This window comes from Rhamphochromis longiceps, linkage group LG16 (assembly GCF_057381845.1).
Source record: "Rhamphochromis longiceps isolate RC_006_pf linkage group LG16, R_longiceps_female_GT1.1, whole genome shotgun sequence".
Lineage (NCBI taxonomy): Eukaryota > Metazoa > Chordata > Actinopteri > Cichliformes > Cichlidae > Rhamphochromis > Rhamphochromis longiceps.
Window position 1 is genome coordinate 24162000 of NC_140572.1, and position 27669 is coordinate 24189668.

Genomic DNA, 27669 nt, shown 5'->3' on the forward strand with positions numbered 1-27669 from the left:
TTGACTTAAATGTAATCTTTATTCCTTTAGCTTTTCAGTGAAATAGGTTATAGCATTGTCTTGCATGCAGGTAATTTATACACTACAAGCATTATGCATATAAATGATGGGAGTTGTTAAAGTCTTTGTAATCAAAACATTCTTGCATTATGCATACAGTATACCTTTATGTTGAACGTTTTAATTACATGCAGAATGTAATTACATGAATGGATTTATACTTTTATAACACAGAACGAGAAAAGTTTATGAAACAGTTTAGGATGGATGTGATTGGATGTGTGAATAACTGAAAAAATGAACACAATATAAAATGTAAACAGAAGTAGGAAATAGCTTAGGACATGTGAGATGTGAAAAGCCATATCCTTGAGGTCATTCAGAATATTGTGAGCCATATTTCACTTGGCTTAGACAAAAAACATAAAAAGATTTAATGGTGCACTCTGAGAAAACTTTTTACATAAAATAAAACAACACCCCACCCCTTTTACAGTTATAATTTACAAAATGTCCATTGAAGATTATGTAAAAACAACTTAACAGAAGGGACATATAATGACAACAGTATCCATGTGTCTCAGAAATAAGAATTTCCAACCATATTTAAGTTTTTTATAAACAATTGCAATTTTCACCTTATAGCTCCTATTGGATGCATCAAACCCCTGTTGGCCAAATACAACAACATATGGAGAATGATTTGAAAAATGATTTAACAGTGTACAAAGTATTTTTCAAGGGTTACTGATCTGACACTGATAATCAAATATAATCAGCAAACTTCTTTGTGATTTGTTTCGATTGAAGGGTAAGTTTCTGTATTGTAATAAAAAAGCAGCCTTATCAAGGCTTCTTTGCATCTGGTGGACAAATCATGGCGCACACTCTAGCATGTATAATCACTGACAATGTCTCTAGGATTTGAAGTACTATTAGTGACAAGCAAAAATAACCTTAAAACAGTGCATTTCTGTGTAAAGTCTATACCTGAAGATACAACCCTTTCTGAAGAGTAAAAAAATGTATAAAAAGACAATTAACCAAACTATGATTTTTTTTTTCAGCAATAGCATATAACTCTCCTTTTTTCCTGCTTGAAAAATTAAGTTGAGTAATACACCAATCAGTGATATAACAACAATTCAAGACACTGGGTAGCAGAACTAGCTGCAATACAAGTAAAGCAGTAACTAATATGCCTTTCAGAACACTAAGTAATGTCGTCTCACCTCACAAGCAGACATAATGGATCTTTGCTCTTCAATTCATCCAAGTGAGTCATACAGTCATACTGTCATACTGTAGCCTGAATGGCTCTTTTCTATTTTAGAAACTCTCCTCTAGACTCAAGCAAGCACAGTCAGTTTGGCATAGTAGATATCCATACTATAGAAGAGAATCCACTGGATGTCTTAGTCACTGTGGAAGGTTGTAAACATTTTGCATTCACTACATTGTCCTTGGTGTAGCACAGATTTCCTTTACATATCTTGTTCTTTGACATCTTTGCTCACAACCTCCTTTTCACTTTTGTCTTTTTTATATTTGTTTTTTCCATTTGTTGTCACACTGTTACATGAAGGTTGAGAGGCAGCAGAAGGTGTCAGTTTGCTTTTATTGGCACTAGACGTGTTTTTAAGTTTGTCTGTGTCATGCTTTCCCTTGTTAATGAGCTTTTTATCCTTTTGATTGTTAATATTGGATGTGTCATGGGACCTTCTGTCTTTTCCTGGACACTTCCTTGTATAATGCCTGAATGCTCTCTGGATGACAGCAGCTGAAACCTCCTCCTGTTTGCGACGGAGGGTGGTAGTGATGGGTTCGTAGGACAACTTGGAAGGATTTGAGGCCATGAAACGCTCTTCCATTTGCTCCTTTAGAATGTCCATTTCTCCACCCTCACCTAGAACACGCTTTGTGAATGCAAACAGGATGTCTAGGCAGTGAATGCGGTCACCACTCACCATCGGTAAGTCCATAGAGATCAGGTCAAACTTGTTAGGCTTGGCTATGCGCAATGGTGGTTCCAGATTATCTGCAAATTCTGAAAGCATTTTATACTCAATGAACTGTGTTGCATGAGGATCAAACCTTTCCCAGACCTCATAAAACGTTTCAAAATCATCCTCACTCAGTGGGTCAGCACTCTCTTCAGTAGCTACACCAAAGTTTTCCAGGATGACTGCAATGTACATATTCACCACAATAAGGAAACAGATGATGATGTAGCTCACAAAGAAAGTAATTCCCAGTGTAGGATTTCCACAGTTTCCTTTAAAATTACTACCAGGATTCTCCATCTCAGGGTCACAGTCATCTTCATTTTTGTTGAGAATGGGATATAGTAGGGTATCCCATCCACCTGAGGTGGTGATTTGGAACAGACAGATCATGCTGTTTGCAAAAGTCTCAAAATTGAAAAGATCGTCAATACCTCTTTCCTTCTTGACATATGCAAAGTTTGACATGGCAAAGATCGCATAGATGAACATCACCAAGAACAGCAAGAGACCAATGTTGAACAAGGCGGGAAGTGACATCATCAAGGCAAACAAGAGTGTGCGTATTCCTTTGGCACTTTTAATAAGGCGGAGGACGCGGCCAATCCGTGCCAGTCGGATGACTCTGAACAAGGTTGGTGAAAGAAAGTATTTTTCTATTATTTCGGAGAGAAACAAACCTAAAGAAAGAAATGAAAAGATTAAACACTGGATGACAGATTACTGCAATATTAAAAATGTATCAGAGAGAAACTGTAAATGGAGGTGAGTCATACCGATGATTGACAGAATAACAACGATGAAATCAAATATATTCCAGCCATTCATGAAAAAGTAGTGCCGGAGTGAGAGCATCTTTAATATGCACTCTCCAGTGAAGACGACAATGAATATCACATTTACATAGTAGAGGACGTTTTTCTTGTAGTCTGATTGTTCATCAGTTTCCACCATCATAGTGACCATATTAAGCGATATTAGAACCATGATCACAATATCAAATGATTGCTTGGTGGTAAAATCGAAGATGTATCCTTGAATCTTGTTCTAAAACAGACATGCATAGGAAAAATAAACAACAATAAATTTTGGATTAAATAAAAGTGAGGGTTTTAATTCATACTGAATGCAGTCAAGGCTTGAGTTACATACCGATGGTCTAGGGATCGGTTTTTGTGGTTTTTTTGACCCCAGTTTTTTCATGGCATTGTAGTATTTCTTTTGTTCTTCAGTCATAAAGATGTCTTGACCTCCGAAGTAAAGAAAGCATGATAGGCATGTTGAATCACAACAACATGTTGGAAGCCAAAATACCACAAATTTGTTTAAAAAGCAGATTTGATACTTATCTTTTTCTTTTGCTGATTGAAGTTGTCTATAATGACACCAATGAAGAGATTGAGTGTGAAAAATGCTCCAAATATGATGAAAACAACAAAATAACAGTACATATATAGGTTGATCTCATAGTCTGGTTGTTCTTCTGGCTACATAGATGACAGAAAAAACGAGACATTAAAACAGAGTCATCCTTTGAATTTCTGTACTGGTTGAGTTCATGTGTGCCTCATGAGGAGTGGCCCTACTTGTGTGGCATTTAGATTACCGTAAAGCCCGCCCCCCAAAATAATTTTGTTCAAATAAAAAGGACTTCAAAGCCTGATGCAGTTTGTCACCTTCAAACTTTGAACTAACAGCTAACTGGACTATTTTATCTTTACCAAGATTCTGATCTGTAAATACATTTTAAGCATTTTGATCATGATTAAGCAGCAACAGCAGGAAATGTTTGGTATGCATCAGGTGTAGTGTTCCACAGCTTTAACGTGGCCAAACAAAATAGGATAATCTAAAATTAATTTAACAGTGTTATATGTTTTTCGTGAACAACGTGTCATCTCCACAAAAAAGAAGGTGTAATATGATTTAATTAAACATTGATATTTTATAGGAGTTCAAGCATTTCAACACTGAAATACTAAAAAAATCACCACCTTGCTTTGAGAATCAACAGCAGCATACATGATGTCCATCCAACCCTTAAATGTAGCCTGTAGAAAAGAATACAGCAAGTGGCATTAAAAACACATATTGCTGTATTACAAAACTGGCACAAAATGTGACACTAATTATGAAACACAATACTGAGTTACTTACCACTTCCAACAGTGCAAGGTAACCCATGCCAACATTATCAAAGTTGACCTTGACGTTCTTCACCTTAGAATCCGTGAAATTACAGTCTTTCATATGTTTCACTTCTGATGCAGTAAACGGCTCATCTGTGGTTGTGTTGACACAATAGTAGAACTTTCCCGCAAATAAGTTGACCCCCATGATGCTGAAAATGAGCCAGAAGATGAGGCATACCAGCAGCACATTGAAGATAGAGGGAATGGCTCCCAATAGGGCATTGACAACCACCTGCACACACAAATCATGACATATCTGTAAAGCTGACAGGGATCACAGAATCTTAAAGTGATGTACCACACTGTATACTCTGGCAATGGGGAAAAACAAATGTGTGCCAACATGCATATTGACATCACACCTCATCACAGCTATGACTAACGCCAAAGATCCAACACAACTACATGGTAAAGGTGGAAACAGAATCAGGAGAGGAGTCAGCAGATGAGTTTTAAATTTTAGATAAACATTGAAATGAACACCTGGTAGAGAAAGGAGGATGCCGCAAAATTTGATTACTGTAAAAAGAAAAATACATAAAACATAAAGAAAATCATGTTACATACGCAACAAACAATATCAAAACAGTGATACTGGCATGGAAGCTATTATGGCACTACTGACGCACATGAGAATTTGTGCATGCAAATCAGGGAATACTCTGGCTACCACGTGAGGAAAGATGATCACTGTAGCAGTGCTGTAAATCTAGACCACCACAATATGAAGGCAACTAATCAATACCTGCCTTATTGATTTCAGCAGCCAACAAAGCTGTCTCTTCAGTTACATAAGTTATCAACCTGATAAGACCATGCTTGCATAGCACGGCAAAAAACTCTAATGCCGTTAGATATCACAAGAGAAAAGTGATATAAGAATAATTTGATATTTTGGTATTTATTTATTTTTTGTTTCTTAAGAGTTAGAGTAGCACTTTATTTGACTTTATTTATTTCACAGCTGTTGTTTTTATTTATTTAAGTTCTTTGTACCTTCGAGTTACAGGATTTTATTTTTTGTGTTGTATTACTTTTGATTTTGAATTGATTTATTTTCATTATTAGATGTTGTGTATTAGCTCTGTAAAAAACAAACACATTTCTTGAGTCAATGAAAACAAATTTACAATATTAAAAACAGCATTTTTTTTTTACTTATGAAAAGCACTATATAATGGGGTTGTATTCTCAGCAAGAAATTCCCGCAATGTCAAACTATTCCTTTTATCAAAATTCTGCATCACTGGTGTATATTTGAGGAAAAAAGTGATTTTTTTTCAACTTGTAGAACAAAATACTTAAGCTTACCAGGATGACAAATGAAGGCAGGAGAAAGGGAATTGGGAGAAGACAGGAATGGTTGCATGCAACAAATTGTATTTTTTATTGTTGAATCTGTGCTACAATAATTAAGCAATTTCTGATGGCAAAAAGGTGGCCCATCTAGAGCTAACAAGCTGTACCTAATGAAGTGGAAGTGTTCTGCACTAGTATATTGAGCTAGTGCTAGACAGCATGACTCTGAATGGATAAGTACTTTCAACAACTCTTACCCTCATGCCCTCAAAGCGTGACAGGGCTCTCAGTGGCCTCAGAGCTCTTAGAGTTCTCAGAGACTTGATGGCACCAAGTTCATTAGCACCTAATGCGTTGGCTACCAGACTGACCAGTGAGACCTAGAACACATGCAACACATGTCATGAGCAAAGAAGAAATATTACACACATTAATCAAAGACAGTGCAGTTTCATTCTACGTCTCAACACAACAAAGAACAGATTCAGCACTGTGTAAGCAGAGTTTCAACCTACATCAACAATTAGGAAGTCCAGCCAGCACCAGGCATTTGTAAAATACTTGGCAAATCCATATGCCACCCACTTCAGTAACATCTCCAGAATAAAGATGTAAGTGAAAATTTTGTCTGCATACTCCAAAACTGTTTTAATAGTCTTCCTTTGCTCAATGTAGATATCCTCAAATGCCTAAATGTGTGGAAAAAGACAACCTTTAGTAATGCCAAACGTGCACATAATGAAATTTCCGTTTGAGAATCTATTGCTTGATGAGAGATCCTAGATAAAATATCTCACATAAATCCACAAAAGAAACCAAATTAGTCATCCAAATGCAACATTTGCTTTCTTCATGTAAATACTTACAAGGGCCCCACTGCTAAGCAGGATCATGAAGATAATAAAGCTCTCAAACCAGTTGTGCTCCACTATCCGATAACAGGTTTTTCGTAGTGTCCACCATGTCTTCCACCAGCCCACATCTACATTTACTTGACAACAACGGAATGTCTGCACACAGGCTGAAAAAAGACAATGGGCAGATGGGGTTTTAGTCATAGAAAATGCAGATTCAAATTACATTTAAGGTTAGGTAGGTGGTGAATTCACCAGCAGGGAAACAAGGATCGGGCTCCATAGTGTCTTCTAATTCAAAGTCTACGGAAATTGCTCCCTCTCCAGCTGGAAGACCATCCACTGTGCTTCCCTCTGAAGAGCTGAACTGTCCATCATCATCATCTTCAACGATCTGTTTATGAGAGAATGTGGATGAAAAAGAAGTGTTGGGTGAACAAATACAACAGAGCTATTGAGCAGCACTATTTTCACACAGAAATAGTTATAACATATGATCGTTAAATTAAAGCAGATATATGATCACACACAAACACATGCAAAACTTTAGCCAAAACAACAAACTATTAGTGCGTTGACTCCAAAGAACAGTTGAGTGGTTCTCAAGAGCAAAGGCACCAAGAAGTCTGCATTTCCTGCTCAGTTCCATATTACTGGAGGAAGAGCACAGACAGACAGACAGACAGACAGACAGACAGACAGACAGACAGACAGACAGACAGACAGACAGATAGATAGATAGATAGATAGATAGATAGATAGATAGATAGATAGATAGATAGATAGATAGATAGATAGATAGTGAGAGAGACTGGTAAATTTAAAGCCTGGCAATGCTTTGCAGTAGCCATAAGTTCACTCCTTTAGCCTGTTGTTGTATAGCTATCTGCAGGGCGTGTCTCCTAATAGCTAGTATGAAAACAGCTTGAATGTCTTCCTGGAGAATGCAGAAGCACTTGGCTGCCCTGGGACCAGCTAATGCAGAACAGGGAATAATGTAAGCATGTTACTCTGATACATTGTATGCCCTACTGTTAATATAATGATGCTTTGTACATCCATTCTACAACTGTAAATCTGAAAAGGGGAGCTTAATGTTACATTTATGGAAAACAAAGAGTCACAAATCAACACAATATGGCTGATTTTAAAATACAAACTATTTTGAATAATCAACAGTATTATAGCAAAGCTAACTCATTGTGTGCTGAAATCCAGAAATAATGGCTAATTACCACTGTGTTTTACTAACCCTGAAAAATCATAGGCACCATATTAACACCTTACAGGATATTTATCATTAAAAATATCCTTTATGTTTAGTGGTACACTGGGCTATAGTCTATCAGTACAGTCACTGTAAAAAGAAAGTACACCTTTTAGGTGATGTGTATCAGGACATAATAACACATTAATTAATACAACCTCAGATGAACTACAAAACGTTATATATTACACACTTCCGGGTGTGAGCACATCTATAAAAGCAGACGTTTTGGCAGTTTGCTGGTCTGAGCACTCAGGTATGTGTTAACACAATGCCAAGGAGGAAAGGCATCAGCAGTGAAGTTAGAGAAGCATTCTTTACTTCCCATACATCTGGGAAGGATTATAAGAGCATTTTGAACAAGTATGAAGTCCATCATTCTACAGTCAGAAAGTTTAACCACAAGTGGAAATCATTTTAAACCATCCACTCCTGGCTGAGCTTGCCAGAAGTGGACATCTCAGCAAATTCACCCCAAAGTCAGGCCATGCAATGCTCAGGGAAACTACAAAAAACTCAAGAGGTTTGACAGTACGAAAGTACAATTAAATAAAGACTAAACAATTATGACGTGTTTGGAAGGATTGCCATGAGAAAGCCTCTGGTCTTTAAAAATAACGTGCCAGCATGGCTTGAAAAACTCGTGAAAAACTGAATTTTAACAAACTACATGTTTGCTCATAATTCACAGTGCCACGTTTGGTGAAAAGCAAACACATCATACCAACTGCCAAAGAGTCATAGAGTCCAACATAAACTACTTTTTATAAGTATTCTGCAGTCAAATGTGAGTGCATCTGTCCAAAAGCTAAAACGTGGCCCAAATAGGAAAATTGTCCCAACCACATCAACAGATCTACAACATAATGGCTATAAAAATGTGTTCATAAATGAAGGCCTTCAAAGCAATGTTGTAAACACGTGGGCTAAAATTTCTCAAGTCATACAGAAAACAGTTACTTCAAGTTATTGCTGCTAAAAGTGGTTCAGTAAGTTACTGAATCATGGGGTGTACATGTCACATGCTAATTCTATATATATATTTTGACTTACTTTTTGTTAAATAAATAATTGTTTAATCATTAACATACACGAGGGAGGGGGAAACATATTAGAAAAAACAAATCAAGTGAGTGAATTAAAGTCATCAAAGAATTATAACCCTTTAATCTCTGTTAAAGGGTTATTTGATTCTTCTCATAAGCAGGGCACTCTTTGATGAGTCTGATGTATTGTAAGGAGTTCTTACAGCATCTGTATCAAGCAACAACAAGTAAGCAGAAACAATACAACCCTTCCTTTAAAATACTGCCAAGAAATATTATTTTTTTCTGTTACCCATCCAAATAATAAATACATTCACGGACAGCAGCAATAACAATGCAACAGTAATATTATAGAGACTCAATATATTCCTTTCCTACAACACAAAACACCGTCCTCTTAGTAGGAGGATTAAGCTCCCTAGCACTCAGACTTAAATGGCTCATAATGTAATGTGCACACTGGTATTTTCCCGTCTATATGGTCTCTTCTTGTTAGAAGGCTATGGTATATGTGCAGTTAGGGAAAGTATCATGATACATGTCATTGCCATGACTGTAGATTGTAGGCTAAGTCCTTCACTTCACTTCACATACACTTCTTCTATTTGCATACAATACAAGAATGGAAAAACCCCCAAATGACCAGTGTCACTATAATGAGTGCCCTGAAAAACTGACCTTTTTTTATTGAGCCATACTTGTTGCTGTGCAATAAGGTGCTTGAGCTTTTTTCATGTTCAAAGCTTGTAAAATTCAATTAAACCTGAAAGTTATCTTCCAATTTACACACAGTATGAAAACCTCAGGTAGGGCTTGAGCCATCACTTGAGACAGCATCTTACCAAAAACAAAATAAATGAGTTTAGACAAAAGAGTTTAGAGAAAAGCAATTGTTCATGCTCAGGAGATGGATATACAAAGTGATCACTGCATTTCCAAGTGTCAGGAAGGGAAGAAATTTCATCAAGAAATTCAAAGAGAGCCACACAGTACAGAACAAGCTTGGCAGATGTAGCAAGAGAAGAATTTCAAATACTCTGGAATTTTGAACCTGGTATTTTTAAGTTTTTGTGAAATAATTTTGTTTCTGTGTGCAAAGTAAAATAATGTAAGAATTAAAAAAAACTAGGATGCTTGGAAATGAACACTAGGATGTGTTAAAATTCCTTTCTCTGTTAAACAGGACTTGGAAAAATTTGTGAAAAGTTATAGACGACTAACAATTCTGTCCTTTGCTGTATGGTAATGAATATCTAATTTACCTCACCAACAGTGTTCTTTTAAACCAAAGTCCTATGTGATTGCATTACATGTCATAAACATTTAACTTGCAATGTCATTTAAAAAATGTGCTTTAAAACAGAAATCAGGAATCTAGAGAGAGCAGTTTGACCAACAGGATCCTTACCGCAGGGCATCCTACTGCATCTGATGATGCACTGCTGAAGTCCTCAGTGTTAAGATTTTCAAAGTCAGACTCTCCGATAGCAATAGGAACAGTGACAGTCACACTAGGGTTGTTGATGAACGACATTATGGAATCATCACTCCTGCTGCTGACTATGTATTTGTCCCCAGTTTTGTCCACGCCAATCACCTCTCCATTGCCATGATTGGAGATTCCGTTTGACCCTAAAGGTTTGTGGAGTTCATCCAGAGATTTTTCCTCATCCTTCTTTTGTTTCTTATCTCTGAGGCAGGCGCTGCTGCAGGTGCTTCGAAGCACCGACTTTGTGAAGGCAATGCCTTTGTGTATGCGTGCCATGGCAATTTGCAAATTGTTTGACTCAGGGTCATCTTCTTGCTTTGCCAGGTTGTCAGCACTGAATGAACTCAGCAAAAGAGCCAAGAAGAGGTTCAATACCTATAAGGTAATGATATACAAGATAAGATTTGTAACTGATAATAACAAAAGAGCACATATTACTGTAAAACTGAATAATGAACAGGTTACTAAATTGGGAATTACATTTTTAAACAGATTAATGAATTAATGAATTGACCATAAAATGTAATGTACCACAAGGTTTCCTATAAACATGACCATCATGTAGAGAGTGAGACACTTGGGAATCCCAGCCACTTCCATACAGTCCCACATGGTTTCTATCCACTCTCCACAAAGCACCCGGAAAACAATGAGGAATGAATGGAAGAAGTCATTCATGTGCCAACGAGGAAGTGTGCAGTCCTCAGAAATTTTACACACACAGTCCTTGTATTTTTTTCCAAATAGCTGCATGCCCACCACAGCAAAGATGAAGACGATAATGGCCAAGACCAGTGTCAGGTTGCCCAAAGCCCCCACTGAATTACCAATTATTTTGATCAGTTTATTTAGAGTGGGCCAGGATTTAGCCAACTTGAATACTCTAAGCTGTAAAACAAGAGGAAACAGAAGTTATTTCCTAACTCAAAATACAACACAACATACATGCTATTGCATTTGTTACAAATAGAAGCATATAAATCCTTAGGAACTATGTAGATCCAAGTTTTGTCTTTCCTTTTTTTTTTTTTTAAGTGCTTAACCAGAGATAGTGACAGTAAACCAGCCTCAAATTATAATGCTCCCTCACAGCTAAAATTATTTTTATTATCAAATGTTTTTATAGTGGTATACATTGGGATTTTTACATTGTATGCTGTGCTGCATGTTCTTTCTGTCAGCATGTCAGGGGTGTGAAATCTAATGGCTGAGTCACACTAGAGTAAAAATAGGATGACAACCTCTGGCTGAGAGTGGGAAAAAAAATCTGTGGTTGCCCAGTAATTGCATAGAACTAACCATTTCAAAGGCAATGAGTAAGTTCATTGCACTTATTTGCAATAATTTCCATCATGCCACAGTCTCCGACCACTATTTTCATAGTCTGATTATAGCATTAGGTAACAAAGCCAAAGCTAACCAAATAAACAGCAGGGTGCTGAGTGGATGAGTGGATCTTGTAACATATTGTTTGATTATTTATTTAATTATAGCAGAGTAAACCTGCTCTTCAGGTTTGGTATTTCCTAACCAACTTAGATCTTTTGGTATTATTTGCTAAGTGACTGCAAGTTTGAATATACTGAACACAGGCAAACACTGTAATAAATGTATACAAAGATACAGATAATTCCAAAGGTTTCGCTTGCTTCTTGATGCAAGTTTAAATTATATTTAGACTTACCAATCGGAATGATCTCAAAACAGACATGTTCTTCAAACTTTCCAAACAAAGCTCTATCAAGCTTAAACTGACAATGATCCCATCAAAGATATTCCATCTCTCCTGAAAGTAATAGTATGGATCCAGTGCAATCACCTTGAAGACCATTTCAGCCGTGAAGATGCCGGTGAATATCTATACACACACACACACACACACACACACACACACACACACACACACACACACACACACACACACACACACAGACGCATACAAAGAAAAACCCCAGTGAAGATTAATAAAATCAATAGATATTTATATTTAAAAAATATTCTCTAAATTGAACTAACCTTATTGCCAACAGCAAGCATGCTTTGGAACCCATCACTCATTGGATAATGTTCCATGGCCATAAACAATGTGTTTAGTGCAATGCAGATGGTGATGAATAGATCCATAAATGGGTCCATCACGATTAGTTTGACAATTTTTTTTAATTTCAGCCATCCTGGACAACACTCCCAGATTAGGAAGGTGTGGGCAAAATCATACCAGCAAGGAGGACACTTCTGCCGTGACTCTTCAAGTTCTGATTGCAAAACATATTTTGTGTGAAAGTACAATTTAACTTTTTTAACACCACAGATATAGTCAGGATTGGCTATTCATGCCATGGTGAAAAACACCTACCCTCCATTGTGGTGGTTATGACACTAGCAATACTATGAGCTCTCTGTCTGGCCTCTGGGCTCTGAAGGTAGTCCATATATCCCTGGTTTATTCCTCCAATGCTCTGTCTATATTCTGTGTCAGTGGTGTCAGCCTAGGGATAGAAACAAATTTTACACATAAAATGTAACCATACAAAAATATGTTGCATTTTACAGTACAAGCATAAATATTTATCATCGCATAACATTTACTAAATAAATGAAAAAAAAAAAAGCAGAGGAAACTGTTCCACTGAAAGCTGCATATCTTTAAACTATCCAAAAAGAATATCTTACAGTAAAGCTCTGGAATAACTGACATAGTATTGGTACATTGATCATATAGTTAGAAGCTACAGCTCTGCCTATCATTGTCCAAAAGCACAAAGCAGCAGTATAAATCAAAAGCACTTGAGCCATTTCAATAACCAAGAGTCCATTATTGTATCATTGATAGACTCAGGAAGAGTTTAAGTTTAAGTTAAAATTCCAAGGTTCATTTGAGTTTAGAAAAGTTGTGACTTATATTTTCTGACATGCTAAGCTGCATAGCTTGCTAAAATAACTGAGAAATAAACAAAACAAAAAACTGACAAGCATAGTTTGTGACATATGTGTGTAATAAATGTGTGTGTATAAGAGCCAGAAAGATGAAAAGGCCAAAATAAACAAACAAAAACAGAGCAATACAGTAAGCAAGTTATTGGGCTGTCTGGGCTACAGAACCCTTTCTTACATTGTCTCCAGTGGAGGCCATATCTAACGTCACTTTAGGTGGAAGGAGCCCCCCGGGTGATGAAGGGAGTGCATTCCTACCCACCAGAGACACAACGCCATTGCAGTCTACAGAGCTGTGCCTGATCTCACGGGGCTGAAATCTGCGATGTGAAAAGAAGCTGCACTGGCTCATACTGCTGCTGCGTCGATCACACCTTTGGGGAAGAAAAAAAGAGCCCCTCCGACTCAGGGTGTCCTCAAAAATGCTGTTCTCATCATCAGCAAATTCATTTTCTGAGCCCACATCCTGGGCTTGACTTTGGAAACTGAAAAGGCTGGTCTTGCTATTCCTTCTGGGTGAGAAGAGGGGTCCATGAAAACTCAGAAAAGACTAGGAGAGAAAGATAGTCTCCGATGGATGTGATATATGACAATCAAAAAGAGGACAGAAGAGAGAGACAACGATCTTCATATGTACAAATGAAGAAAAAAAGGAACGATTTCTTTGGTGAGAAAAACTTCACGATGATGATGATTTCAATAAAAATGCAAAATTAAAACTGTTAATGAGAACAGTAAAGATCATGATAATGATCATGATAGTGGAGAAGGAAAGCATGATGATTATGGGGATGATGACGATGATCATGATGAATTGTTGCAAGAAGGAAATTGCTCATAAAAAATATATCCTGATGATGGCATATGATAGGAACTAAAGAATTTGATGAAGACAGAAGATGATGATGAAAGTGATGAAACCGATGGCAATAAAAGTGTGATGGCAGTAAAGAAAAGGTTGCATTTAGATTAATGACATGAGATAAAAGAAATCAAAACAATTTGTTAGCAGCTCATGAATGTTTAGAAAAGTTAGTAAATCCATATTAAATATCCTAAAAAATTATAATACATACACATACAACCTAAAAAATCAAATGGCTGCAATGTGTAAGTTTAAATTTGGTAGCCACATTGTCAGTCCATTTGCTTCTCCTGCCTTTCAGTCATTTTGAGCCCTGCAAGAGTTTGACAAAAGTCAGTCAATCTTCTCGCTGACAAGGCTTACAAAGAGCTTTCTGAATATATATCTGCCATTCAAATTAAAGAGAGTGATCACAGACTGTCATTTTGAGTCGTCTTTTAATAAATTACTGAAACTGGAGTGAATTTAAAACTGGTACTGTCAGTACTTTTTACATGATTTTGAAATAAAGTTATATTGAAAAATGTCAACAATGAATATTTCACCATATTGAACACTGCATTAAATGCCACTATAATTTGGCAATTTAAATAAATAAAAAAAGATTAATTTAAATTATGAAAAAAATGGATTTGTACAAGCCGAGTTGGAACAAATGTAACTTATAATAGAATACACTAATTTGCAAAGCACATAAACCCAAATTGTATTCACAGTAGAAGATCGAAAACATAACAAAAGTCTGATCTGGAAAAGCGCCATTTAAGAAATATAATGGCTAAATCGGAAATTCAATGCCAGCAATATATCGAAAAACAAGTAGGACAGGTTCAGGTTTAAGTTTTTGTTGCCTCCAGTTTTGAAACATGTTGCTGCCATCAAAATGAGACAGTAATTTTCATTAAATAGTAAAATGCCTCAGTTTAAACAGATGATATGTTTCCTGTGTTCTATTGTGAATAAAATGTGAGATTTGTAAAAATTGCATTCTGTATTTATTTGCATTTTGTATAGGGTCCCAACTGTTTAGGATTGTTTCATTCTAGAGTAATTTACAATAAGTGTAGTAAAGCTACAGTAATAAAGTACCGTATAGTAATAAAATATAATACACCATGAAGATGTGAAAGGAGCTTTAGAACCGAAAAGATAATATCGCTTTCATGGCATAGAAAAATACCTGATGTGCAGATGAGCATTTCATGTCATATTTGAGCAGGTTTGCATCCACAGAGAAGCGACTGCGAGCCCTCTGTATACTGTCCTGTGACTCAGATTTGGGAAGTTTTCCCTCGGTCTCTTTTCCTTCTTTCTCCTTTTTTTTCTTTCGCCTGTTGCGTCTCTCCTTTGCACTTTTGGAGCTCAGCTTAGAGGCATCAGAGGAACTCTCTGTGCCACCAACTTTATCACCGGCCTCTCCACCCACTGCTGCTGCAGCAGCTAGTGCTGCCTAGAAGAGGGAAGATAAGACACTGATGGTAAACAGGCTGATAAATGTCTGATTCTTGATGTGAACCTCCTGGAGAGTTAGGCCCATTCTGCATGTGTGCATTCTGCCAGTCTGCCTGTGCAAGCTTCCTCCAGGTAATCCAATTGCCTCCAAATGTTATTGGTTGAGATTTAAAATGTGCTGTAGGTGTAAATAGTTGTGTTGTTGATAGTGATAGATTTGCAACCCCCATAGACCTCCCAAGAGAGAGGCAAGTCTTAAATAAAACAGGAGCCCAAATCCAGAGACCTTAGCTGAATAAATGATCATGAGAATGTGTGGATGGATTTCTCTACTGGTAAAATATAAACATAGAAAGGAAAAAAAGTGTCATAAATAAAAAAGGGAAAAGCCCTCGAATGACTATATAGGTAATAAATCACACTTACCACTTAAACGTGTAGATATTATATAAAATTACTACACAACCAGTATACAGTTATATAAAATACAAAATTGCAAAACTGATTGCTACTGCTACATCCTAGATGCAAGAAGGAGCGTTTCCGCAGGTCCTTCCTCCCTGCAGCTGTCAGACTGTACAATCAAAAATGCTCCCAACAATCATAGATGTTTACATCTGCTCTGTAACTGCAATAATTTAATCAACCGATTTGCACTACAACCTGGCTTTGCCTCTTATCTGTAGTTAATTTTATTTTATTTAATAACTGTACAGTACTCTGTTTATAGTAACATTTGTCCTGGATATAAATATGTATGAAAAAAATTGTGTATGTTTCTTTCCCCTTGTGGGACAGTTAAATGATTATTCTATTCTATTCTATTCTATTCTATTCTATTCTGATTGAATTTACAGTACTTCAAAGAAGATGCATTTTGACTTAACTAAAATTATATCTTGAGAGAAATTTAAGGACTCAATCAATGTACCTGAGCTTCCTCTTGTTGTTGTCTCAGCTGCTCAACCATGGCCTTAAACTCCTCTTCCTTCTCCTGAGCTTCCTTTGCAGCGGCCTGGTTCTGCTCCTCATAGGCCATGGCTACAACCGCCAAAATCAGGTTGATCAGGTAGAAGGAACCAAGGAATATGATGAGCAAAAAAAAAATCATGTAGGGCTTCCCAGATACACGCAAAGTCTGCAACGAAAAAACAAACAAGATTTTGCACTTTTTCAAATAAAGTATTTATACTTAACATAAAACACTAGGTTCCCGTATTTCTTTTTTTATTCTAACTTTTTACAATTTTTCACAATATTTTTATATACCTGCCTTTGGCTGACATGACTACACTGTGCTAAAGTGTGGAGACATGCAAAAATCCACCCTAATACAGTGGATATTTTAAAAGTTAGAGGGCCTTCAAATAGAGGTGTATCTAAAGATTGCACATGTTAACTTATATTTCTAGAATTTCTCAACTCAGAAGTAAAGATGATAAAATTGAATTTTCTAGGTATGAAAGAAAATCACAGTAGAGCTTGGTAAAACCTCAAACAAATCACTTTCATTACCGTTTCAAATTTCAAAATCTAAAGTCGATGTCTTTCATTGATCTTCACATTGATTTTCTTTCATTCATCATTGTTATAGAGTAATAGTAACAACAAAACGAAGATTAATAACTTGTCAGCTAATTTACTACAAATCCCGCCTGTCCATTTAACTCCTCTAAACTCCATGTTTTCATATTCAGCGTGTGTAAAAACCTTAAACTTTGAATTCCACATTTTGCATTTATGTTATTTCTTGCTCTAAAACTGAAATAGCCACTCTACCATCTATGTAATTATGCTGTAGCAACAAAACATAATTGCTCTTATATTCATTTGCCTGAGACCAAAACTATATCAGCCAAATTATCTGGTAGTACATGTAAAAAAAAAAAAAAATACAAAAGTTATGACATAAATACACTGCAAAATTAGTTACAGTGACACACTGGACTCTAGTGTTTAGTGTTATAAATCATCCATGATGCTATTGTCACATGTCTCATGGAGAGAAGGGGAATATGACAAAAGTTTAATAGAGTTGCATATTACCTACATTTTTTTTCTTCAGTAATATATATTAAGTACTTTTTTATTTGATGGATTGTCAAATCTGTATGTGTATATGGATAAATGTTAATATGACTTTACATATAACTATCAAACAAAGAAAACCGTTTCTGTTCCATTTCACATTCAAGAAATGCGATCATTTGATGGCTTATTATTAGTCAAAGTTAGTGCAGAGTGCTTAAAAGACCTGCTTATGGGAGTCTTATTGTATTACTGTTTGCTTTTCTTGATAGTACAATGTAGGCAGTAGCCTATTTGCAGTACACCCACATGTTTTTTTGCAGCCATTGAAACTATGTTTGCCTATGTTTGCCTCAGTAGGACTCTTGTTTTCCTTTGACCAAGATGCACCTGCACGGCATTTAGATGTTTGTTTAAACAGAAAGCTCTGAATACTCTCTATAATACTGTGGTAGGAGAATGCTTTTCCCATAAACAGCAGGCACTGCCATTTCATGTCCTCAGAGAAGAAAATATGGAACAATCTGAACCACGTGAGGTTAAAAGTGTTTTTAAAAACAACCAAAGATGTTTTCATAGAAACAAAGTTAACTAAACGCAATTTCTGGAGAAACTGCAGTGGCATTGTTGATTGTAGTTTGCTTCTGGTGCAGCCAAAAAATTGAAAGTAAAGAGGTTGGAATATTTCTGAAATAGTCTAAAATTTCAAAAATCTTAATAGAAGCACCGAGAGCACAATCAAGCTTGTCTTTTGATGTATGAACAGTCTGTCTACAACAAATGCTATCAGACTAGTTGGCCAGTGAAGAAGAACAAGGATCACCGACAACAATAACATTTTTAATGTACCTGCTGGTAAAGGTTTTCCCAATAATCCTGGGTCATCAGTCTGAACAGTGACAGGAAGGCCCAACCAAATGAGTCAAAACTGGTGTAACCATAGTCTGGGTTCTTTCCCGCTTTGTAGCATATGTACCCCTCTGGACAATGCCTGCAAGAAATCGACTCTGTTAAGCTCTAAAGGAACTGGCACCACAACGCATTATATTCAAAATGAGCCAGAATTTTTCTTAAAATGGCACATTTTCTCATTTTAAAGCTGAGATGTGTTTTCTGTTAACCATGTTGATAAAATTTGGTTATATGAGGAAATTGTTACATTCTGTTATTAGTTATATTTTACACATGGTCTCAACTTTTTTGGCATTGGGGTTGTGTTTAATATGGACTTTATTCAGTACTCTGGTAACTGGAGAGGAAGCTTGCTTACCCAGCTCCACTGCTGTTTCCACAAAGCAGTGGATCTTTGCTATTCGAAGGAAGGTAATAATAAAGACCTGTTTGGAACAGAGAGAAAATAGTAGTATTTAATAGCAGTGGTTTGTTGGAGGTCAATCACAAATACTGATGTAAGTATCAACAGTAGAAATGGGGTACAGCTCTGCAATGTACAGCAGTGATTGAGTAAATTATCTCGACTAGCTGTGACTTCTGTGTTGCAATATACACTTTTCATTTAAATTTTTAATTGTTATGTGTTAATTTGAGATTTGAGTGTTAATTTTTAAATTTCTTTTTTTTTTCTGGGATCAAATACTTACTTTTATTTTCAAAGTCCACAGTCACATTTGTGTTATTCCAATAGCTTTGTACAAATTCTTCTAGTATGCACTTATTTTTCAGATTGCCCATAAACAGTTGTAAACCTATTAGGGCAAAGACACTCAGGCAGAAAACTGTGAGAATCATCACATCAGCAAGCTTCTTCACTGACTGGAACAATGCAGCAACAATGGTCTTTAGGCCTGTAAACACAAAATCACTTGCAGTCAGTCGAGAGACAGTAAATATACAAAGGGATACCAGTGAGCTTTTCCTTTAGTGGTAATCCACTTAGAACGCATCCATGTTTTTTTTAGTATATTTTTTTGTTTGTTTGTTTGTCTAAACCCAGTGCCACCACTATTTAATCCATCTTGTTGATCTTTTGGAAATAAGTTAGAATAAGGGCAGATTCTCTCTCTCTTTTTTCATTACCATCTACAGAACCACCTATAAGATGACATACATTTTATAGGTTGGGATTGTTAAGAATTGTTCATTTTCATACTGGTGAAACAACTCTGGGAAATAGGTGTGATAATATAAATTTGGCACTGGTGGGTCCATAGCTGCTCAAGGGTGGGCAATTGGATGAGCGTACTGTTAAACTATGAAAGAACAAAACAAATATGGTAACTGCTTACCTGGAATGACAGAAATTGCTTTGAAAGCTCTTAATACTCTGAATGTCCGAAGGACTGAAACATTGCCCAGGGATACAAACTCTGTTACATACCTGCAAGAAAAATTATAATTATTTTAGAATTCAGAGGGGCTGACGGCACGATATGGCAGCCTCGCCTCTGTCAGTCTGCCCCAGGGCAGCTGTGGCTACAACTGTAGTTTGCCTCCACCAGTGTGTGAATGTGAGAGTGAATGAATAGTGGAATTGTAAAGCGCTTTGAGGGTCTTGAAAAGCGCTATATAAATGCAATCCATTATTATTATTATTTACAGAGATGACAATAGGTGTAACATAGAGTCATGCAAAACAGCAATAATGAAGCTACAGTCAGTACCAAAAAATTAACACCAACAAGCAACGTCTCTGTTTATGAAAGCCTGATTATTTTTTTCTTTGGTGAGTCTTTTCCAAATGTGTGACAAAAACTACAAAAATAATGAAAAAGCCCTGTACTTACGCCATGACAATGACAGAGAAATCCAGCCAATTCCAGGGATCTCTTAGAAATGTGAACTTTCCTATACAGAACCCCCGAGCTAAAATTTTAACGAGGGATTCAAAGGTGTAAATCGCTGTAAATGTGTACCTGTTAGAAAAAGGAACACCAGTTACTCTTCACAGTATCTACACTGTGTGTATGTTATGTATGTTTGTAGAACACTTACTCCACGTTCTTTGCCCAGTCAGGTGGTTGGTTCAGTGTCATAAATGCACAGTTAGTGAGAATAGTGCACATGATCACCACGTTGAACAATTTACACACAGTTGTCAAGGAAGTAACAGATTTTGTTGTGAAAGTAAAATAATTTTTTCATGTAAATAAAGGAACAAAGTGAACATGTAATCCTGGGCTTAGGTCAGCTCAACATCAACATTATTCATGCATATCAGATTCATATCTTAATGAAAGGATATGAGTGTACCAGAATCTGAATTGATAGCCTTCGTAGAGGGTTGAAGGCACTCAGGAGGTACAAGGCTGGACTGGCATTGAAGCGAAAAATGACCTTTCCTTTGTTTAATACAATGAAAGTCTGGGAGAGAAAAGACAGACAGACATTTATACATCTTTATACTCTTATGTGGATACTCTTTGACTGTCTTGCATTATAGTTTACAAAAGTATACAACATCATACAACACTGTGCAAAAGTCTTGGGCCACTCCTCATTTCTTTATTTTTAAAGCATTTTAAACATAAAGAAATTAAGGGTGGTTCGAGAATTTTGCTAACAACTTTATATACTGCTGACAAATTTCATATGAATCATTTTTATTGACTTCTCATTTAAGATTTAAAACCAACAGTGGAATTTTAATAGCTGCGTGCAATTTCATAAATAATGAATTAATGTAAACTCGAACACTACAGAGAAAAGATCTAAACTTGGAGCTTAGTGTTCAAGTTTAAATTTAAGCAAACCTACCTTCTGATTACTGTAGGTGGGATCCAGGTCCTCCAGTGGTATCGACACCAGTCCTTGAGGAATGTCTCCATATACAAGGGGGAGTGGTTTGCCTGCCTCCAGGTCACGGTTTGGTCTGAGCTTAATTTCATTTTTGCGCTTTTTCTTCTCTCCCTTGGGTTTCTTGGCATTCTCTTCAGTAATCCGTTTTTCGATGGCTTTAAGTGACTCATGGGTAAAGGGACGGAAGCTGTCTGGACCTGGTGGTACAAGCAGCTGTTCCATCTTTTCATGCTGCACCTTCAGAGTGAGCAGCTAGCCTCGAGCAACAGAAAGGCCTCTGGCATTAGAAAGACACAATATAGGGAGCAGTTTAAATAGCAGAGTTATATTTTTCTTACATCCAACATTATTTGGCTAAAAAAATGCAACTTAAAATTCATTTTATTATGACCTGCCTCTCATTAATAACTTTTAATCGAGAAGAAAGAACAGTGTGTTTGTTTCTGCTCTTAGGTCAGAGGAAAAAGGAAGCTATAATGAGCCTAGAGTTGGCTGTCATACATATAAATTCCTTTCAGCTATGGTAAAATTAGATCTAATTACCTGCTCGTCAGTAGATAAAATTAAGATTTTACATGACAATGATCAATTCCAGGTGAGACTCAACTCCTCTTCCATCCCTCAAAATGGAAAAAGTCTGCTTTTCCCTCACTGAGACAGAGCAGTGAGAGGAAAAGATCCATCTTACTAATAGGCCTGACTAATGTGATGTGTTACAAAGACCTATGCACTATTAAATATGAATGCCTCATAGACTGTGCCATATCTCTCTCTGGGTTCCCTGCCAGAGAGTTTCAGAATGATCCAAATGCAACAGTGTCAAAGACAACTTCGACATGTTGTGCAGTGATCAAACACATGCAAGAAATCAATCCCTAAATCAGTGGTCAATCAGCTGTTCCTATCATCGAGTTATACATGTGTGATGTAATTATAATAATCAAGAGAGAACTTTTTACTTTTACTCCCTACATTTTAAATGTCTCTTGTCTCTACTTCGTAAAATAATCAAATGAGAAATTTGAGGAACATTATTATTTCTCTTCACTGCACACTTTCAAACATTAAACTGATTTGAACCTAAATGGAGGAAAAAGTAAAATATACATGAAAACCCTATTAGTATATCCATTCCTGGTGCTTATTGCACATAAAGAAAAAGGTTAAAAAATTAATGTATCACAATTGCAGTATGTTCAGGGTTAAAGTTGGCTGGAATGATCCAGAACAGTGTTTTGGGGCCAATGCCAATAAGTTGCAGTCATGTTACTTAAGCATCTCTCTAGTGTCACAGTAGAAGATAAAACCGAGTAATGTTTCTTTAAGTGGCAGGAAATTTCAAATGAAACATTCAAACAGCGCAGCAAACATCAACAAACACACAAGCTGTTTCTGTGCAGCATGTCATAGAGTGTGTCTGCTAGCTAAAGATACACTGCTTTATTTCTCAGGAAATCTTTGTGAAACAAGCAAAAGACTCCTGCTTCATTACTGGAAGGAGACACAGGAAAGTTGGTGTAAAAATCTTCTAAATCAAACATACAAGCAAACCCCTTGTGAACAAGGGGCAGTAGCTTGTCTGATATAATGAAGTTGTAAAAATGACTAGACCAGGAGAGGAAGAAATGTGATTATTTTTAAAGGTAAGGACTGCTCAGTGACATTTGATGAATTGGAAATGTAAAGCTTGTAATTTCCTCAATCATTTTAAATACTCGATCTGTACACAGTGTGTTGCTGAAGTTTCAGTATGTTTTCTCCACATTGGGAAACTTCCTGCAAAGGAAACTAAAGTACACTCAACAAAAATATAAACGCAACACCTTTGTTACTGCTCCCATTCCCCATGGGATGGACGTAGAGACCTAAAATTCATTCCAGATACACAATATAACCATCCCTCCCAAACAGTGGTCACAAATCAGTCCAAATGTGTGGTAGTGGGCACATCTGCCATATTGAGATAATCCATCCCACCTCACAGGTGTGCCACATCAGGATGCTGATCTGACACCATGAGTAGTGCACAGGTGTACCTCAGACTGCCCACAACAAAAGGCCACCCTGGAATGTGCAGTTTTTTGCGCTATTGGGGGTCTGGGGACCCAGAACCGGTCAGTATCTGGTGTGACCACCATTTGCCTCATGCAGTGCAACACATCGTCGCATGGAGTCTATCAGATTGTCAATTGTGGCCTGTGGAATGTTGGTCCACTCCACTTCAATGGCTGTGCGAGGTTGTTGGATATTCGTGGGAACTGGTACACGCTGTCGTATACGCCGGTCAAGCACATCCCGAACATGCTCAATGGGTGACATGTCCGGTGAGTATGCTGGCCATGCAAGAACTGGGACATTCTCAGCTGCCATCTGCCCTGAACAATGTGAACCATGATTCATCCGTGAAGCGCACACCTCTCCAATGTGCCAGACGCCATCGAATGTGAGCATTTGCCCACACAAATCTGTTACGGCGACGAGCTGGAGTCAGGTCAAGACCCCGATGAGGACGACGGGCATGCAGTTGAGCGTCCCTGAGACGGTTTCTGACAGTTTTTGCAGAAATTGTTTGGTTGTGCAAACCAATTGTTCCAGCAGCTGTCTGGGTGGCTGGTCTCAGACGATCTTGGAGGTGAACCTGCTGGATGTGGAGGTCCTGGGCTGGTGTGGTTACACGAGGTCTGCGGTTGTGAGGCCGGTTGGATGTGCTGCCATATTCTCTGAAACGCCTGTGGAGACGGCTTATGGTTGAGAAATGAACATTCAATGCACGGGCGACAGATCTGGTTGACATTCCTGCTGTCAGCATGCCAGTTGCACGCTCCCTCATTGCTTGTGGCATCTGTGGCATTTTGCTGTGAGACAAAACTGCACATTCCAGGGTGGCCTTTTGTTGTGGGCAGTCTGAGGTACACCTGTGCACTACTCATGATGTCAGATCAGCATCCTGATGTGGCACACCTGTGAGGTGGGATGGATTATCTCAATATGGCAGATGTGCCCACTACCACACATTTGGACTGATTTGTGACCACTGTTTGGGAGGGATGGTTATATTGTGTATCTGGAATGAATTTTAGGTCTCTACGTCCATCCCATGGGGAATGGGAGCAAAAACAAAAGTGTTGCGTTTATATTTTTGTTGAGTGTATATTAACTTTCTGTTATTCAAAGGTTGAATAAAATATACTATGGGATTTAATGCAGGCTATGCTGGTTAGTTTGCATCTCTGTTGTTAATTTTACAGTAATGCATTATGTTGAACTGGTGTAGAGCAGCTGTAGTGTTCATGGTCAGTGTTAGGTCACATCAAGGGTACCAGACATCAAATTAAATTTAAGATGATGCTAATCAGATTCACTCACTGAATTCCACCTTGGCTTTATACTTTCAAGGAAATCAGCTAGACAGGTCATAGAGTAGAAGATAACTCATGTAACATCTGCCTATATGTGGGCAAGAGTAGATACAACATTTTAAATGTGTTTTTCTCTACTCTTGTACTAAATAACAGATGTTCATCAGAATTAGAATTCAGGTTGAACTAAAGTTCATCTGTGGTTTTCATCTGTCAGCTCAAAATCCAAATTCAACATAAAAGAAATTTAGGCCAGAGTTTCCAAAATAAAACCATCAGGCCAGTGGCAACTCTCTGCTACTGTCTTTTATATGGTGAAGATAAGTTCCTTCTTGAAGAGGAAATGTTTAGCACAAAACAAGACCCAAAGAGCACTTCTCTTATGTTCTGGCCATCACACTAAGCTAAACCTTCCTAATATTTATAAATACTGTATAGGTGATGCTGAAATCTAACAACAACCTCACTATTCCTTAAATAACTACAGTCATTAGACACTCATTTGATTTTGGCATAAACAACACAAAATCATTGATCCATCCTGCTTCGTATTAACGTTTATGGCTGCAGATGGTGATGCAATGGTATTTCTTAATATTGGGCCAAATGTGCATGGTTTTATAGGCTACGGGCTACCTGACCATTGATGATGACCCATGTCCATCCATTTGTGACCACAGTAGACCCATCTTCTGTTGCCTACTTTCAGCAGGGTAATGCAGTGTCAGAAAGCTCAAATAACCTCAAACTAGTCACTTGAACAAGACAATCAGTTCACTGCACTCAAATGACCTCCACAGTCACCACCTCTCAATCCAACAGAGAACCTTTAGGATGTGGCGAAATGGGAGATTTGCATCCTGGATGAGCAGCTGACAAATCTGCAACAACTGTGTGACACTATGATGTCAAAACTATGGAAGCCCATTTCCGCCACTAAAAAACAACAGAAAAAAAGTTTCCATCTTTCTTTCGTGAATGACATAATTTCCTTGTTACCCAGAAGCTGAAGCCCACAGCTACAAATGCTACAGCTAAGCTACCGGTATTACAGCCACTCATGAATGCACAAATTGCTGATTATTTTCAGCGTGGCTTCACGAATGATGAAATCCTTGTGGTATTAGCTGAATCACATGGCGTTACTATCAGCAAACGTACTCTCAAAAGCACCAATTTGTGATCTGGTTTTGAGTGTGCATTCCACGTAGATTACGGATTGGCAGAGCTAAATCGAAATTTCGAGTTACTTCTCTCAAAATTTCGAGTTAATAAATCAAAATTTCAAGTTAATAAGCCGAAATTTAAAAAAACTAAGTCAAATTTCGAGAAAGATAACTCATAATTTTACATGGCATATATATATATATATATATATATATATATATATATATATATATATATATATATATATATATATATATATATATATATATATGCCATGTAAAATTAAGGCAGTTCTGAATGCAAAGTGGATTTCAAACCTGTACTAGTAAGATACATAAGAAAGGGATGAAAATAAAGATATTTTTTTGTTTATTGTATCCATGTAGCCCTACCATATTCTAGCTCCCTAAGTTATTATTAAGCTATTAAGCCTTTGACAGCTCATAGACTATAGCATTGAGACATGTTCTTTCACAATATAAAAGTAAATCACTCAGTACCAGTACCATACATTTTTTAGTTATTTGACACAAACTAAAAAACAGCTGCAACAGTAAGACAAACTTTCCAAAAGTCTCATGATTATCTGCAAACACAAAATAAACCTTGATTTCCTGTACCTCAGCCTGCAGTGAGTAACCTCTAAAGAGGCATGCATCATTGTGTCAGTCTGTTCCCAACTCATTATACATAACTTGAGATATGAGCCACTACCACTTCAAAGCTTCAGTGTGCCCACTTAAGTTTATCAGTAACCAGTCTGCATTACAGGCGTTTGCGTACTGACCTAAGACAGAGAAATTTGTTCCCCTAACAGAACAGAATGCCAAAAAAATGTATTTGGAGTTGATTAGTCGCCAAACATTAGACTGACTCGTGGTAATAAGTTTCAATAGATGACTGACCTAGCCTATTAAACACAGTGTCAAACAGAAGCTTTAATATTTTATGTACATTACTGCAACTTAATTTGTATGACCTCAAAGTGCATCTTAGTACTTAGATGAGATAAGAGGTGGTTTGTGACACACTCACATTTCTAGCTCACAACTAATGGCTGCTGCTGTCTCCAACGGGGTACGGAGTCAAGATTCAGTCTGGCATATCCAGGGCGTTGGCAGAATAGCTGTTAACAACCTCTGAAATAAAGGCTTTTATGAACAACCTGTCAGACTACCATACGGTGCGGATAGGACTGAACAGAACACTCTCATCTCTAATTGACAACAATCTAATAAAGATGTTTACAGTAGGGGAAACAGGAAGTCATCTAAAATGGAGTGTGGGTTAATAATTGCTGCCATGGCCATTAACGTTTGTAATATATTGTAAACCGCAATCTGTTGTCTTGTCTTGTCTTGTCTTGAGAGCTCAATCATGTTTTTCCTACACAGGGCTTCCATAAAAACTGATATCAGTAACATTTATGTAGCTACAAAGACTATGCCATACTTCCAAGGTTGAAAAATATTGTGCAGATATATGGATAACCTTCAATTTAGATAAAGGCAACAAGATAGATAGATAGATAGATAGATAGATAGATAGATAGATAGATAGATAGATAGATAGATAGATAGATAGATAGATAGATAGATAGTCTCTTAAATGTAACACTGTAAGACTTCTCAATCACCACCATCTCTATATGATTAACCAAAATAAAATAACTTTTAAAACAATTCTCATAATTAGGACCACTTAAAGAAAAACAATAACAAAAACAAAAAAAAAACACTTTTTCTTCTTCTTCTTCTTCTTTTTTTTTTTTTTAGGAAATTTAGGATAAAAAGTTGCTGTGTTTACCACTCACCATTAGCTTTCCATCCTTGCCAGGTGGAGATTTCTCTGGAGAATATTTTGAAAAAATGAAACTTTTTAGAATGATTTAAAATACGGCTGTCAATCCGATTATGGTGTTTGACGCTTCTCCCGACGCAGACCTGGTCATTTCCACG

General features: G+C 37.0%; 1 protein-coding gene across 1 annotated transcript; it reads right to left on the minus strand.

The window, feature by feature from the left end:
* On the minus strand, positions 1 to 27669 carry LOC146651185 (sodium channel protein type 2 subunit alpha-like). Its single transcript, XM_085385519.1, has 26 exons — positions 27525 to 27669; positions 21144 to 21462; positions 20630 to 20750; positions 20382 to 20469; positions 20174 to 20302; positions 19676 to 19767; positions 19031 to 19234; positions 18700 to 18766; positions 18279 to 18420; positions 16333 to 16539; positions 15130 to 15399; positions 12507 to 12639; positions 12167 to 12405; positions 11835 to 12008; positions 10682 to 11038; positions 10070 to 10525; positions 6604 to 6742; positions 6361 to 6515; positions 6010 to 6183; positions 5752 to 5874; positions 4161 to 4427; positions 3998 to 4054; positions 3353 to 3490; positions 3156 to 3260; positions 2780 to 3050; positions 1 to 2683 (listed from the first exon to the last, which is right to left on the minus strand). Exons 2-26 carry the CDS (start codon positions 21405 to 21407, stop codon positions 1485 to 1487), a joined length of 5571 nt encoding a protein of 1856 aa, XP_085241645.1. The 5' UTR covers positions 21408 to 21462; positions 27525 to 27669; the 3' UTR covers positions 1 to 1484.